The sequence below is a fragment of the Triturus cristatus genome, chromosome 7, assembly GCF_964204655.1.
Source record: "Triturus cristatus chromosome 7, aTriCri1.1, whole genome shotgun sequence".
NCBI classification, from domain to species: Eukaryota; Metazoa; Chordata; class Amphibia; order Caudata; family Salamandridae; genus Triturus; species Triturus cristatus.
In genome coordinates, this window is record NC_140590.1 from 1,210,878,161 (window position 1) to 1,210,894,545 (window position 16,385).

General features: G+C 43.8%; 1 protein-coding gene across 2 annotated transcripts in view; it reads right to left on the bottom strand.

Annotated features, from left to right (window-relative positions):
- Nucleotides 1-16,385, bottom strand: part of TTC5 (tetratricopeptide repeat domain 5) — a 136,394-nt gene that overhangs the window by 51,836 nt on the left and 68,173 nt on the right. For both annotated transcript variants that reach the window (XM_085618592.1, XM_085618593.1), the window contains exon 4: nucleotides 548-698. In XM_085618592.1, the coding sequence (XP_085474718.1) occupies nucleotides 548-698 (151 nt within the window). The remainder of the gene's footprint in view (nucleotides 1-547; nucleotides 699-16,385) is intronic.

Sequence of the window (16,385 nt, forward strand, 5' to 3'; positions counted from 1 at the left end):
TGCGATTGGCTGCGGGGAGTGTGGGAGCCCTGGCGCTTCCGGCTTCCTGTTTCTTGCAAGAAGCCATGAAGAGGATGCAGCAGAGGCGGCGGTGGCCGGCCAGAAGCTTTTTTTTTATAGTGATCCTTGACTTGTGAAACACGTGTAAGTATAGTGGGGTTTTTTTTTAAAAAAAGAATTCGCATAATAATTCTTTAAGACTTGACCTGGACAACGTGCCCCTCTTTTTTTTTTACATATATATTTTTATGTAATAGAGGGAGCATATAAGCCAGTTTGCTATCTAAAAAAGCTCCCCCTGCTCATTCGGACTGTAGGAAAAAGCCTTCTTTGCTACTGCCTTGGCGTAACTCCAGTGAACAACCAGATTTTGAAAAGTATGTTCAAGCTCTGGGACACATATGTAATAATTAATGTATTCAATATATAAGCATTTTTATGCCACACAAGGGGTATGAAAAGTGCTAGACAAATACCCACTGTAGTACAATCTACTTTTTAATGATTTGTTTCTTGTCACAGGAGCACTTGCCTTGCTCATACTTACACCAAGACGTGCCATCCTTCACGTCCATCTGCACAGCCTCCTTGGCATGCTTCACACTCTCCATGACATTCTGTGAGCGTTCCTCCTCATCCTCACAAGGCACCTGCCGTAGCACCATTGACAGGTTCCGAAGGGACACCTTGTTCTTGCACTGCAGAGAATGGAACCAGTTGCCGTAAAACTTTTAATTTCTGCATTCTTGAAACTGTGCACTAGTAAGTTGCCCCTGTAGCGCCATCCTTTTTGGAAGAAATCCTTGATCCCAATTACATATAATGTTGTAAATACTTTTATGACTCATTTTAGGATTGTTATTGATGAATCTTTTGATTCCATGAAACAAATACATAAATAAAACAAATCCTTGCTCTACTCTACTAAACAGATATGTTTTGAGGAATTGTTACATTACAATAGATAAACGCTGCATATGTTTACCACCTTTGCAAGGGTGAGACATTGACCAGCTATGAAGGAGAGGAGAACATATGGGGCCTGCAAGAGAGTGTTTTTTGTGGGTGTACATCAAGTGAAGTACAGTGATTAAAATTGTTTACAGATGCTTGGAACTAAAAGTGAATGTCCCTGCTGGTTATAAGCAGATGTTAGCTCAAAATACAAGATACCCCCGAAATTATATCAATTCATTAGAAAGATCCAACTGTGTGGAGGTTTGCGCTTTGCTCAATGGATGAGAATGGTTTCACTTACAGACTGTGGTATGAGCTGTGGTAGGGTGAGTTGACCCATGTGGGACCTCTGCAGTGACTGCTGCTGCTGCGTTTAAGGTAGGACTTCTGAATAGGCCTGCAACACTGAGTATCACTATAGAACTCCAGTGACAGCCACCGGACTAAGGTCATGATCAATAAATGGAGATGAGACAGCCGCACGACACAATGCAATGGTTATTACTGCCAGACTGTATTAACGACATAATAACTGAAGGTATACAATACATGTTATAAGAAGGCTGTAGTGATCAATGTCAGAGTATAGTTTGGACCAACAGAGAAGAAACTACTTAACTTTGTAGGAACACTGCGGTACTTGGGTGTTGAATTATAATGAAGGCCTCAGAAACGAGCAGTAAACCAGACTGTTGCTAAAGCTATATTAAGTTACGTCAAATTATTTTGAATGTGTGGCCCATTAATTAAAGAAAAACAACTTGACAAGCTTAGGGACTGTAGTTGAACCAATGAAGCTCGTTCAAGGCTTTATCATGAAAGTGGAAGCAGGTTGGCAGATGATTCAAAGAATTTAATTATGGATTAGAACTGTAATCATAAGGCATGCTTTACTACCCATTCACAAAGTCGCTAAATGTCCTGAGTCTTAGTCAGTGCCGTTTTGTGGCGATTTGACTGAAAACACAGACTTGTGTAGAGTCTATGATAAATACACATAGAATGGTAAAACTTCACTTTTATAAAATGGCTGAGACAACAATAATAATTAAGTATTACACGTCAACAGCATGCAGGATGAAATGTCCTGCAACGTGTCCTAGAGGTCAAACAAGAAGGCATGCCAACAAGAGAAAGTTACTTAACAGTTCTTCAGCAATGGCATTTTCATAGTCACATTCTTGAATTATTCCCCAAAGTCAAGCTGGGAATCTTCATTAGTCAACGCTAACTAAGCAGTATACATACATAGCAAAATGATATTGAAACAGCAGAAAACTACATGCAGCCAATCCACCTCATTATAAGACCCGTCCTCCGGCCAATGAGGTGGAGAGACTCAAACCCTCCTCCGAGGCTCAAGTTACCCGATTTTTGTAGCTGTCATAGCTACTACAAGTGGACTTATGAATGACATGGATTCTAATGAATCTATGAAAGACAAATTCTGAAGAATATTGGTTACGGGTACGTAACTTCTCCAGCATTGGATTTTTTATACATTCACATGCTTGAATTATGATTATCAAAGCAGTAATGGAGACAAAAATGTTTACTCCCACGGCATCCACCTTGCGGTAGCGAGCAGCGGCGCGCAATGTGCCATCTGTTGTGGATCATGTTTCTAATTAGTGCCGCGCTTTCGCAGCAGCGCAGCCGCGCTTGCTGCATTTGTCACCCGCTACTTATCTGTATAGCCTGTCTTTCTATGTGTCTGCCAGCGGCATGAAAACATGTCGCACTGCATTTGCTGACAGTGAATTTATCATATATACTTTTGAACAGGACGTCATATATACCCTTATTCGTGTTGGCTTGTTTTTTATTCCCTCCCGTGCCCTCACCACTGCCCTGCCACCGCCGAGTTCTTCCCTCATGTCTCCCACCCGTCTAGTCTAGTGCTTTGCTCTGCCCCAGGACAGCATGGCACATGCTCCGGAGCCTGTGGCGCTGCAGCCCTGAGACTAGGGATACCGAAGGCTGCCGGAAGACACAAATCCTATTCCGGTACACGAGCCCTCCTAAGGACTTTGTCGCCTGGTCCCTCTTCAACGCCATCTTTATCAACTGCTTCTGCTGTCTAAGACTTCATGGCCCTCGACTTTTTGATCGAGGTATGAGCATTGAATGGCCCCTCCAGACAAAATACAACCGCAGCACATCCTGGAGTACATACAAAAAGTTACTTGAAGAGTCAAGGTCAACTGGAGCTCCATGTTCCATCCCGGGATTTAATTTATCAAAACACTGCACTCTGGGAGTTGTAGTCTTGATTCATCATAGTGGACAAACATTCAATGAGGAAATGATTGAACAACAACTGATATGGGGTGTTTGTGATAGTTGTGAGTTGCAAGCACCACTGGTTTGTTGACAAATTAGCTGTGGGGTTTGCTGCAAAGGGCAGCGGTGTGTACTCGTGGTGCCCACGCCAGGATATGCTCACTCCCAGGGGGTCATGTAGTTGCCTTCTAGATGGAATGTGTTTTACTCGTTGCAAAGACTCCTCGTCGGAAAGGCTGGCAGCCACCGACAGAAGACATATTTTGTTTGTGACAAAGCAGGGTACCACCCACAGCTGGGTGGTGTTCTTGTGTGTCCGCTTTGTATTTTACCACCTGCATATCCACTTACAGGGTGCTCACTTGTGAAGTTGTGGAATGTGTGTGCACTCATTGCACAGACATGTGGCCCCAGTACTGTAAATGTTCGCAGTGCACTCTGCCATAGTTCGGGGGACGGGTGGAGCAGCAACACAGGTGTGTTTCACTCACTATCGCAACACCTTGCATCCTGTCATAGTTCAGGGGACGAGTGGAGCAGCAACACAGGTGTGTTTCACTCACTATTACACCGCAGGTGCTCACAATAATGCAATCATTGTGTTCTTAGTGCTACAATTGTAACACATGCACTAGTACATTCGTAGTGCATGTTAGAATAATGATGATATCGCTTACGAGCCAAATTCACAAATTATCACAGCCCTAGTCAGTGGTGGAAGCTGGAGGAATCTGAGGGGCACACTTAAGGAAAACAGTCCCCCTGCTTGTCAAAAGTCAACCGTTCCGGACCGTTTATGTCTACAGCTGAAGTGCTTCGACTGAAGTATAAGGCAGTGTGTCTCTTATGCTGCGAAATCGAGGGAGGGGCAGACAGCTAAAGTGGCCTTCTTGCCTGTGTATTGCTGACTGAAAGAAATGTAAATGTGCACTACTGGTCAATCTGCATATGTGAAGGGAGCTGGGAACCTAGCATTGGCTTTAATTAATGGAATAACTTGAAGCTGCCTGGTGACAGACCTAGCTACCATCTAATCTGTGAAATGTGCTTTTAAAAGAGGGTTAAATAAATAAACCACTGCACTACATACAGCCTGCAAAATACCTATATTTTGGAAGCATTTTTGTAATTGTAATTTTTATCTTAAACATTTTTGCACATTTTGTATCTATACTGTGTGTAATGCAAATTTTAAATAATGGCCTCCATGTTTACAGTGCTTTCTGTCACAGACTGGGGCCTTGTAGCACTAAATATACACAAGTCAGTATTCTCAACTGCAAGGAGTTGGTGCGGTGCCTTAACTAATAGAGGTTTCAAAACATACAATAGTGCATTTCCCACTGATTCACTATGAATTTTAATTTAAGCTGTGTGTTATTTGATATGTAGTTACCGGAAGGTGAAAGACACAGATGGGAGGAGGGAAGTTAGGCTGTATGTATTGCTGTATTATAGTCGAAATGCTTATAAGGTCCCAAAGGAGAGACCTATTGGCTATACCAATGCTTGTTTCTATTGATGTGGAACTTCAAATCTAAAGAGCGAAGTACTCTTTCTGTAGAAGCAGACGGTTGAGGAAACAAAGTCAGTAACTTAATTTTTTAATCTAGAGGGAATGCCATTGTTTTTCTGTTGGGGGAATCTGTGATGGCGGACGTGAGGATCGGCTGTATCACTCCTTTCTCCATTTCCAACAAGTGTCAGTATTAGTTGCAAGAGAAGCCAAGGCACCTTATCCCATTTTGCTGTGGATGACTCTTCTACTTTTTGTGGCTGACCTCGGTGGGGCAGGGGACCGAAGACTGATGGTACTGAAGGGCTTCTGCTCGGTCCACTCCCCAGTGTTCTCCAACTATCTGGTCTGGAAACCAGAGAGGTGACTCCGGTATTGCACCCAAATAGCCCAAGCTGCGTTCTGTTGGCGTGGGCTCGGAGCAACAACGGACAGAAGACGCCATGATCGACTGTCCATCAGATGGAAGGCTCTCGGATTAACTTAGCAGTGGTGGATGAGTCCTCTGTAAAACCCAAGGTAGCCTTGATCTCCAGCTTTTTCTCTGGACCTGCAGGTGTGATGAGGAGGGGTGCCACCGCTGAGGTAACTTTGCGAATTGTAACTACGGATCCAAGAAGTAGCATTCAAAAGGCTGTAGGTGTTGAAACTGCCATTTGTGATATAAATAGCTTTACCAGATTGTTAGATACAGCTACCATTCCCGTTATGTCTTTGGGGCTAGGGGCAGGTAGGGGTGAGAAACGCACTGACCTTCTCACAAATGCTGGGGGTGTGACGAAAATATTGACTTTGGAGAAGTGGAGAAGTGTGGCTCAATGATATGAGCGGCAGACCCTGATGCAGAGGTCTAGCCCGGGATCAGGGTTCAATTCCCCGCCTCGGCGGGTCTTGGGCTCAAAAATTCCACGGACCTGATAATTCTCGCCTCGGTGCCTATTCCAATCATGGAGTCCCACTCTGCAACTCTGGGCAATAGCTTGCTTAATCTCCACAACGGCCCCCACAACGCTAAGGATGCCTGGCCTCCACCTTGGGGGTGCCCAGGAGTGGACGCCTCACAGGGAAAGCCAGGATGGGTTCCACAGCGGTATTCGTACAAGCGCCTTGAGACCCTTGCGGGTGAGTAGTGCGCTATACAAGTATCAAATTTACATTTACTTTGATGTCGGCAAAGCTACCTCAGGCATAATTCAAACTGACCAAACTGATCAAATTATCGCCTGTGCTCCCACTGCCAAGGTCCTCAAACATTATGTGATTAAAAGGCTGCCGGATGCAATCCAAGAGTGGAGAACCCAAAGCATGACATTCCAGTTTTACCTGGAGAATCTCAAGAGGCTGATAATCCAAATATGATCGAAACTAAATCAAAAGTTGGACTGGGCACTGGGCTGTGAAGCAAAGACGCTGCAGGATGCTGCAAGAGAGTAGAGACTCGTAATTCATGACCGGTTATAATGGAACAGGACCTCATTGAAAAGTTTTATTCACTCTGTGATTCCACCATGGACCAGTCAGAGGGTAATACAAATAGTGTCAGCAATATAGACAGATCAGATCTAGAGGAATCAGATACCAATCAGACATCATGGGTAGATAACTGCGAGGCTCCCCAGATGGTCCAAAAATCAATTTCTAGTACAGGCAGCAAAGGAGAACTCCTCAGCGCTTTGAAGTGGGATTACATTTCATCTGAAGCGTTAATAAGCGACACACCTACTACGTCACCTAGCTTTTTACGGGTAGGGCTCAAAAGTGGAGATGTCAGAAAAATGGGTTGCCGATGGGCTGGAGATAGACGACGAAGAATGGCTATATGCTTTGGCTTCCCCACGTGAGGTCGTGATATCAGCCCGACTGCGACTTATCCAACTCAAGATCCTACACAGAGTATATATCTCCTGCACTAGGCTACGCATGATGGGGAGGGCGGACACAGTACTCTGTAGGAGGGGGTGTGGTGGCACGGGTACCTTCTTCCATGTGATGTGGGAGTGCCCGAAGATTCAACGGTACTGGCGAAGGGTGGTGCAGTGTATGGAGGAGGTATGGGAGGTGGAAATTCGCCCGGAGGCCAAGAGGTGCCTCCTCAATATATGGGAGCCAACGGACCTGCCACCGAAAGGGAGGCTCTGGGTGACGCTCGGACAAATGGTAGCGAAAAGGAACATAGCCAGGCTCTGGGGCAGCCCTACTCCACCCAAACTGTCGGATTGGCACAGCGATATGGACTGGGGTATGCTGCAGGAAAAGACTGTGTATGTAGCGAGAGGGTGCGCCCGGAAGTGGGTTGAAGTGTGGTCCAACTGGAATGATTTTCGGGGGGGGCATATGCGAGCCTCCTTCCGCCGTGCGGGACGGCTCAGGAGACATGTCAAATCCCAACGCTCTTGTTGCTCTGGGTGCTATAGAAGGGGATGTGGAGGTCGCACCGCCGGTACGTAGGTGACGGCGGTGCTTAACGTGATGACCGTGTTTAGTTAGCTGGTGGGGGGGGGGGGGGGGGGGGGGGGCAGATCGACTGTTAGGCGCCTTTACGCCATTTTGGCAATATGCCTATGTTTAATGGTTGCACCAAAGAGAAAATGAGTCCTGCACTATCCTTCTCTAAACTGTGAAACACTCGCACTATATAACGCCGCCGTACCCCCGGGTTGTCGGCACAGGGCTGTGTGCTTTTCGACGCAACGCATGTGTATCTTCTCCGCGGCCGGCCCGAGGGGTTGTAGGCTGTAAGCTGTGTAATGTGGAACTCTGAAATAAAGGTCTTGGGGGGGGGGGGGGGGAAAGTGGAGATGTCCCACCTCTAAAGTATATTTATCAGGGCATCATGGCTCATAGGGGAATGCCTAAAAAGGCCAGTGTGAAAGCCCGCACAGAGACAAGGAAACTTGAAAGTGTCAGTAATCGAGTAGCGGACTGCATCTGTACAGTCAGACGTCACTGGTATGCAAGCTCAAATTAGGAGTCATGACTCAGTCAGTGGATATACAATGGAAACCTGAAGAATCAGAGTATCAGCATCGCCTTAATAATCTACGCGTACTTGGCATTAAGGAAGGCTCAGAAGGAAATGATGTTCGAGGATTCGTTATACAACTTTCAAAGCCTGCTTTCTCTGAGCTTGGAGATTGGACATAGGAGTAAGAAAATATTGAGAAGGCACGACCCAATACAAAAAAAGAAGCCAATGGTCATACCAACTTCACTAGATCTGACTTCTGCCATGTTACAGTAGAAAGGCGATTGCAACTTCGCCAAACGATTAACCCCTTTCCAGAGAAGGGCTGCCAAGCATTTCTACTGAGCCAAGCCAGATTTAAAGTCATCAAAGATGAAAGAGTTTGTATCTTCACCTCAAAGATCAAGGCAAAATAATTTCTCGAGATGCTGCATTGATATCACATTGACTGCTCAGATGAGACTTGATGTAGAACTATTATGAAACTCACAGTTCTTTTTGAGTGCACTAGAAGGGGCTAAAGGATAGGTTGAATGATTGAGGGCAGACTGATGGTATGTAGATTTGTGGCTTGTTGGGTGGGGAGTTGTAGAGAGTCTATTGCTAGACACAACCAAGCACCGCTTGGATGTGCAGATTTTTCTATATGAGTGAAAAGGGGTGTACAGGGGGCAGGTGAGTTTGGGAGAAGATGGAAAGAGTGGGTGGCTGGAAGGTTTGGATGCTAAGGGGAAGGAGGGTTTATATGTAAGGAGGGCAGGGTATGGGATTAAAGCCTGAAAGAGGAATAAATATTGGAGAAAAAGAGGAGCGGCTGAAGAAAAAAGTAAAACCAAGAAGTGTATCTGTATTCTGTTATAGAAGTGACAACAGTCAAAGGGATGGCCCGGAACAAGTATCGGGAGAAAATCAGGGAAGAGTAGTCTCGGTCTTACTTTTTGTTCTTTCACAGTGTGTGGAATTGATAATTGGGGATTGTAACTATGAATGTAAAGGGTGTAAATGATCTAAAAAAGAGAGGTATTATGGTGGAGTAATTAAGATCATTTAAGCCTGATCAGATTTATGTTCAGGAAACTCATATTCAGCACACAAAGAAATTCCTACTGGATAGTCTGGGTTACAATCTGTTAACTAGTGTTACGCAATAGTCCTATTTAATGGGCGTGGCCACACTGGCCAAAATAAATGTATTCAGTGCAAAACAAAAGACCTCAGATAAAGATGGGAGGTGGGCAACAGTTGAGGCGCAGGAATCAAAGACAAAATTCACTATTCGTTTTATATACAGCCCTAATAGGAAGGACTCCTTGATGAATGAAATTGACATAGTGGCCGAGCCAATGATATCTGGAGATTTAAATTGTAGTATGAATCTAAATCCAAATGTTTCTGATAATAGCCGGAAACCCAAAATGTATAAGGCATTGCTACATCAAAAGAAAGTGCACGGCCTCATTGTTGCCTGGGCAGAACTCAATAGTTCCGACGAGGGTCACACTTTTTATTCATCCACACAAAAAATACACAAGACTAGAATATTTTCTACTATCCCCAAGCTTGTTAACAGGTGTACAGCTGGTAAAGTATTCCAGAATATCATCTGATCATGACCCTTTGGTGCTGGGTGAAAAGGTTGAACGAGCGGTCAACCTTAGATCGTAATGAACATTTGAGCGAGCCTTGGTAGTATGCCCCGGGTATATAGAACATATGAATCAATGGATCCCAGACATTTTCAAGTGAAACTGAAATAGTATCCCTCTTGGAATAGTCTGAGATGCATTTAAAGCTGGGATCAGAGGAGGGACCTTGCTTACCCATTTAAGAGGAAAGAGAACAAAGATGTTCACTTCAGGAATTACAGGGGGAATGAGAATAGATATAGAACATACAGCGCAACAAATTGCAGTGGTCAAAGGTCACATCCTCAGTTTTTATAGAGAGCCGGTAGCTCGCAGATATCAGATACAGAGATCGGAGAATTAGGAATACAGTGATATTATCCGGAGACATTTGCCTTTGCAAACTTCCCAAAGAGAAGTGAACAGTATGATCACAGACATTTTAAATGCACAGGGGGATCTGTTGTACGTGAAAGAGAAAATCGTCAAGGTGTTCCACGACTACTATTCGAAGCTGTATTTGGAAGATAACAATGCTACAATAAGCAAGATCGACTCTTTTCTTGATAGGGTATTTACCATCTGGGAAAGCTGTGGATTCGGATGGGACTCTGCTAGAGTTTTATTCATGATATGGACCATTAATACTGCCCAAGATGTTTGCATCATTTAGTGCGGTGCAACAAAACAAGGTAGCACAGAAGTCATGGTCCAAATCAAATGTAGAATTTTTCTTTAAAATAGGCAAATCTCCAAAGTGTACTGTGCCATATAGACCCATTTCTTTGATCAATAGTACCAGTAAAATATATCCTAATGGCTATGTGCCTGAGCATAGTTACTGTGAGACTGGTATCTCTGTGGCAACACTGATTTGTTCCTGGGAGAGGAACAGTGCACCACATAAGCTGCTCTATTGATCTTTTCTATGCTGCAGAAATCTATGGCACCACACTCCTGAGCCTGCTCCACATGGAAAAAGCCTTAGATACTGTGTCCTGGAAATATTTATGGAGAGCCTTGGTAAAAATGGGATTTGGTTCAAGGTTTGCATTATCTATACAGACTCTATGTGAACCCTAAAGTTCGATTACATCTGAAGGGGCAGGAAATCCAATGACATTATAATATTGCTTTACATATCGAGCCCTTTTTGCACAATTACTATCAAATATTAAAATAGAATCTCCCTTATCTGCTTGCCATTTAGATAAAGTACTGACATATGCAAACAATGTTGCAGTATTATCTACTAACCCAGATGTAGATATTAATGAGATTGAGAGGGAAGCAATGATGTTTGGGAAAGTATTGGGGTATCTGTTGGACTGTGGCAAAACACAGATAATCTGTAATAACAGCTTGCAGTTGGCCGATGACACACGAACAGCGGTCGCCACTAATCTTAAGAGTCAGAATCTCATCTAATGTGGGACAAAATCTACAGAATTATGATTTGGTATTAAATAAGATTGCAATTGACTTGAAGTCTTGGGACAATCCTAACCTAACGTTCATTGGGCAGTGCAATATTATTCGGGAGATGTCCATATTACATAGAGTGTTATATCTACACCACTAGAACTATGTGCTAAGTGGTTTCAGAAGTTAGACTTGGTTTACAATAGTTTTTTATAGGTATATAAGCAACGAGAAACTCCCACTTGGTAGAGGAGGATTAGCCTTTCCTAATATTAGATGCTATTACTTTGCAGCAATGATTCAAAACTTTTGCTATTTAGTTGTAGAGCTTAATATTCAGGAGGATGATTAATATTGTGCCATCAATTTATGCATACCGTTTAGGTAAAAATGTTTCTGGGCTTTTTGTTCAAATTTACAGAGCAGAGCTATTATTAGAAAATGTAAGATTCAAGACGGTAGTGGTGGCTATCAGAGTTTGGCGGAAAGTTTCTACTCTAGGAAAATCACTAAATACAATAATTACATTACCTTATGGGATTCTACAGTTTCTGTCAGTATTTCACAATACTTACTGTAAGAAATGGGAACAAGCTAAGGTTAAAAAGCAAATGGGGGGCATCTTTAAAGATGGCCACGTCTGCTCTTTTCAAACCCTTCAAGACAAGTTAGTCTGAGGGAAACAACTTTTTTTTTAAAAATATCTTCAGCTAAGACCATTTTTGCAGACTGTTAACTGAAATGAGTTAAACAGGGTTGACACGCCTATAATCATCATACCAAAACAAGTCTGTATAAAGGTAGAAAAGCAAGGATGATGGGCTTAAAAATTTAGAATTTTTTTTTCAAATTGGCTGGTGAAGCCTGGGAACATAAGGGATCAGGGGAAAGGCGTACGCATAGATCCCTGGCCATCTTATCAAAAACGCATTCCCCACAGGACCATCTTTGAGGGTACCAGCTTGCATAAAACCACAATTTCTTGTTCTCTTGAGATGCAAAGCGATCCAGTTTTGGCTTGCCTCGTAGCAGGAATAAGGCTTACAGAATGGGTTGGGTCAGGTCCCGTCCGTGACAACTCTGAGCTGTTCTGTTCAAGGTATCTGCCAGACAGTTGCTGATCCCCAGAAGATCTTCTGCTCTAATGAGTACTTGATGAGCTAATGCCCATTCCCATATGTCCTGCGCTTCCTGCAACAGTATCTGAGATCTTGTACCCCCTTATTTGTTGACGTTAAGCATACTGGTTGTGTTGTCTATTTTTATCAACACCGATGATACCTGTATTCTTGGTAAGAAAGCTTGGAGAGCCAAGGAGATCGCTCTGAGATCCAGAAAGTTGCATCTTTGACTGTGCTAGACTCCATTTGCCCTTTATTTGAAGATCTTGTAAATGAGCTACCCACCTTTTTCGAGAAGCGTCTGTTGAAATGACGTATTCCCGAAAGTGGAGAAAGGAACCTCAATCCTGATGAGAGATGTCGGAGCGTATCCACCAATGAAGAACTGTTTTCATTACTGGTGTGATTTGGATAATGTTGTCGAATTGTCCTTCCACTTGAAGCCACTGCACATCTAGTTCCTCCAGGAAAGGTCTCATTTTAAGATGAGCATGAGGTACCATAAGGTTGGCCGATGACATCATGCTGAGAAGAGACTTGAGAAGGCGAACTGAGGCAGGCTTTCTTTTTGAAAGACTGGGGGCTAGCGCCGAGAGTTTCTTTTGTCTGTCTTCGGACAAGAATGCCTTTTTAGTAATGTATCTAAAGTGGTTTCCAGAAAATATATCCTAATTGAAGGAGAAAGAAGAGAGTTTTGGTAGTTCACTGTGAGCCCAAGAGTTTGGAACGTTTGCAGGCATGTTGTTGTACCCATCAACGCTTGACGAAAGGACGGTGCTTTTATCAGCCAGTCATTGAGGTACAGAAAAACTTGAAGGCCTTTCTTCTGCAAGTAGGCTGCCACTGGGGCAAGACATTTTGTAAATATCCAAGAAGCGGACATGAGACTAAATGGGAGCTCCTTGAATTGGTGATGAGTGCCATCTACTGTTAATCTGAGGAATTTGTGATGCCTGGGATAGATAGGAATATGAATGTAGGCATCCTCGAGATCGAGGCTGGTCAGGAAATCTCTGTGACTGAGGAGGTGCAGGATCTCGTGGAGGGTAATTATACGAAAAGATTGCTTTTTCAGGTACTTGTTGAGCTTCGTGAGATCCAGAATGGGGCACCACTCCCCTGATTGCATTATTACTAGGAAAAAAGGGGAGTAGAAACCCATTCCTTTTTGAGTGTGGGGAACTTCTTCTATGCCTCCCTTGACCAACAAAGCAAACACTTCCTTGAGAAGAATATGAAGATGAGACGGCAAAGATTGCCTTGGTGGAGTATGAAGTGGAATTTGGATGAACTCCAGGTTATGGCCAAATGTGATGAGGCCCAGGGCCCATTTGTCCGTAGTGATCTTCCTCTATTGATGGACTAATTGTGAAATTCTTGCTCCCACAAGCTGATGTTCTGTAGATGGTGTAACCGGCACTAAGACATTGTCACTGCTTCCTGCCAGTGTCTCTAGCTGAAGCAGTTTGCTTTCTCCTCGGTTGTCGCTTGGAGTAGTCTGCCTCTGGCAGTGCGCGATACAGCTGGTGCTGCTGGTAGGTAGAACAAAAGGGCTTCTGGAAGGATTGTGATTGATACCTCTGGTATCCTCCTCGATAGGAATACATTTCTTGCCCATGAGCTCTGTTAAAGAGAGTTTTCCAGACCTTGAGGTTGCTAGGGACCTAGTTGTTTCAGTATAGGATTTTATTAACAGCAAGGCGTCACCGACGTGCTTTCTAAATAGAGCATCAATGTTGTAGGGCATACCCAAAATCTTCGTCTGAACCTCAGTCTGAATGATGTAGCCTTGAGCCAGCCCTGACGTATGAGTACCCCTGATCCCGCTAGCTGCTGGAATCCTACAGACGAAATGTGCAAAGCGCAGTCTATTATTTCTGATGCCGATCTTTACCCTTCTTGTAAAATAATTTGTCTTCTGCCAAGAAATCCAGATATGTGGCGATGTCCGACCACATCTGGCGATTTTATCCACCCAGAATGCCCAGAGAATTTGCATCTTGAACAGTTGTACCCGACATTACCGGAAATCTCTTACTAATATTGCCATGGTACCTGCCCTCTCTGTCAGGCGCAGTAGAAACTGGAACTGAAGACCTAGTGTTGGTACGAGGCCTGGTTAGACTTTATTGAGGCTAGCACCCAGGGAGCAGTTCAAAGTTCTGGAGCATTGTAAATAGTCCTTTTTGGGCAGTGAATACTGCTAATCTATTAGACGCTCATATTACAGAGGATGACTGAGTAAGTCACTTTGAGGAAATATTTCAGTCCTCTTATGCTTTGAGCGAAGGTCTGGGCCTGGGTGAAGGGAAGCCTGCTGTTGTGTTGTAGTTGCGGATGTAAGAAAGGCATAGTGGAGTTGTCTAAAAACAAGACCCTAGGTCCAGATGGGCTCTCACCCGATCTTCATATCTCCAATATGGATATCTGGTTACTGACCCTCACCTCTATCATTAATGCAGCAGTTGTAACTAGTCACCAATGTACCTGGGCGAAATCTACTATTGTCCCTGTTTTTAAAAAGAGAGACAGAGACAGCACCCATTGTTACAGGCCAATCTCTCTGCTTGATTCTGTGGTAAAGTCGGTTGGATGCATTTTATTAGATAGGCTTTCTGGATGGACAGGCAAAAACAATATTTTATCAGAAGTTCAGTACGGCGTTCGCTCAGACGGTCAACGGTCGATCAATGTTTGAATCTCTACATGATCCTTAATAAGTATCCAGTTGCCCATCCCAATCCACCTGGCCTTTATGGATCTGTCTTAAATTGGAGTAGAGATAATGTTCTTTTTCTAAGGGATCCCTTTAGAGATACTAAAGGTGCTGGTTTGTTATTCAATAGATATTAAGGTTACCTGGCAATTCTCAATAGAGAGGGGTCTGACAGGGCTGTATTTTGGCCCCTTTTCTTTTTAACTTATATGTCAATAACCTGGAGCCAGTCCTCTCGGAGCTAAAAGTGGATTGCCCCCATGTGGGATGGCAAAGCCTGCCTGTACTATTGTATGCAGATGAAGCAGTCTTTATGGTTCGGACAGCTAGGGGGCTGTACCTTTTGTTCACTTTATGGAGGATCTGGATCTGTTGGTTAACAATAATGCATCCTATGTGATGGTGGTGGGACCCTGGTCAAGAAAATCCCATACCTTTACGTTGGGTCCAACCCAGTCCCTAAGACTTTTGTTTTTTCATATCTGAGGGGACTGTTCGACTCTGCTTTGTACTGGCAGTCTCTAATAAGTAGAAAGAAATGTGAGTTTGTGAGGGCTAATGCTGCTGTTTTTAATTTTGCTTCTCGACTGAGCAACAGACCCATTGGGGCCCTTTTGCAGATATACAGGGCCAAGTGTATCTTCAAGGTAAGATACGGTAGTGAGATCTAGGGCTACACTACCCACAAAGAGTTGCAAATTGTAGAAAACAACTTCTTCTATGTGTGCCTCAGGGTACTACTACTTTTGTAGCACATGAAGAATTAGGGATGGCCCCCTTTCTTTATGGATACAAATTTGGCTGAGGAAGGGGACTGTACTAAGCAAAGAGATTTTAAAGGACTGTCTGACCCTTGACCATTTTTCTCATATCCACTGGCTTAAGAGTGTAGTTCCTACAAATCTACATAGGATCTGCGCGTTTAGACAACAAAAACTAAGGGATTTGTGTCCAGACTGATTCCAGACACCCCCAAAGGATACGTTAGTCTGTAGAACAGCTAGCTCTCTCTGCCACTATGAGCCCCTATTACCAAGGAGCGAATATATTCTGGCAACTATCGAACATGACAACCCTGATCCCTCAGGGATCGTGGAAACAGTACAGTACTTTTCGCTCAGTCACTCACTTTATCACAGAGAGATATACAGAATAAACGATGGGGGCGGTTTCAATAAGCATTTATTGAGCCAGCGTCATTCTAGTATAAAATACGTGTTCTGCGTAAGACAGAAACAGATATATATGGTTATTAGCACTAACGGAGTAAAGCAGAGGTAGAATTCTACCGTAGTGCTAAACCAATTGATATATGCAGACATATGTATACATGACTGTAATAATGACTGTAATAATGCATACTCCTACGATGCGAACCCTAACTAGATGTACCCAAGTGTACTTAGCATGTATGGAGGTGTAAATCCAAGAATCCCCTTAGGATAAAGCCAACACCATTACCTGATGTGGGAGGGCAAAGGACCCAGTCTTGGTCTCAGGAAGGACACCCTGTGAGGGATGTAAGACTACTGCGTGCTGAAGTGTCTGCGTCTCGTGTCTGTGTGTCAGCATGGGAGTCTTTTTCTCCTCTGGTTTACCCAGCGAAGATTTATTGCTTATAAACCCGAAAGGTACCCTCAGGGGTTCTACCTAGAAGTGTACTATTGGCATGATGGGTAAGGATGACGATAGGGGTGACCCATATACAGAGTTAATATGCAGAAGATGGTAATCCTGCTGTGATACTGAGAATCCTCAAGCATAGTACATGAGGCTAGTT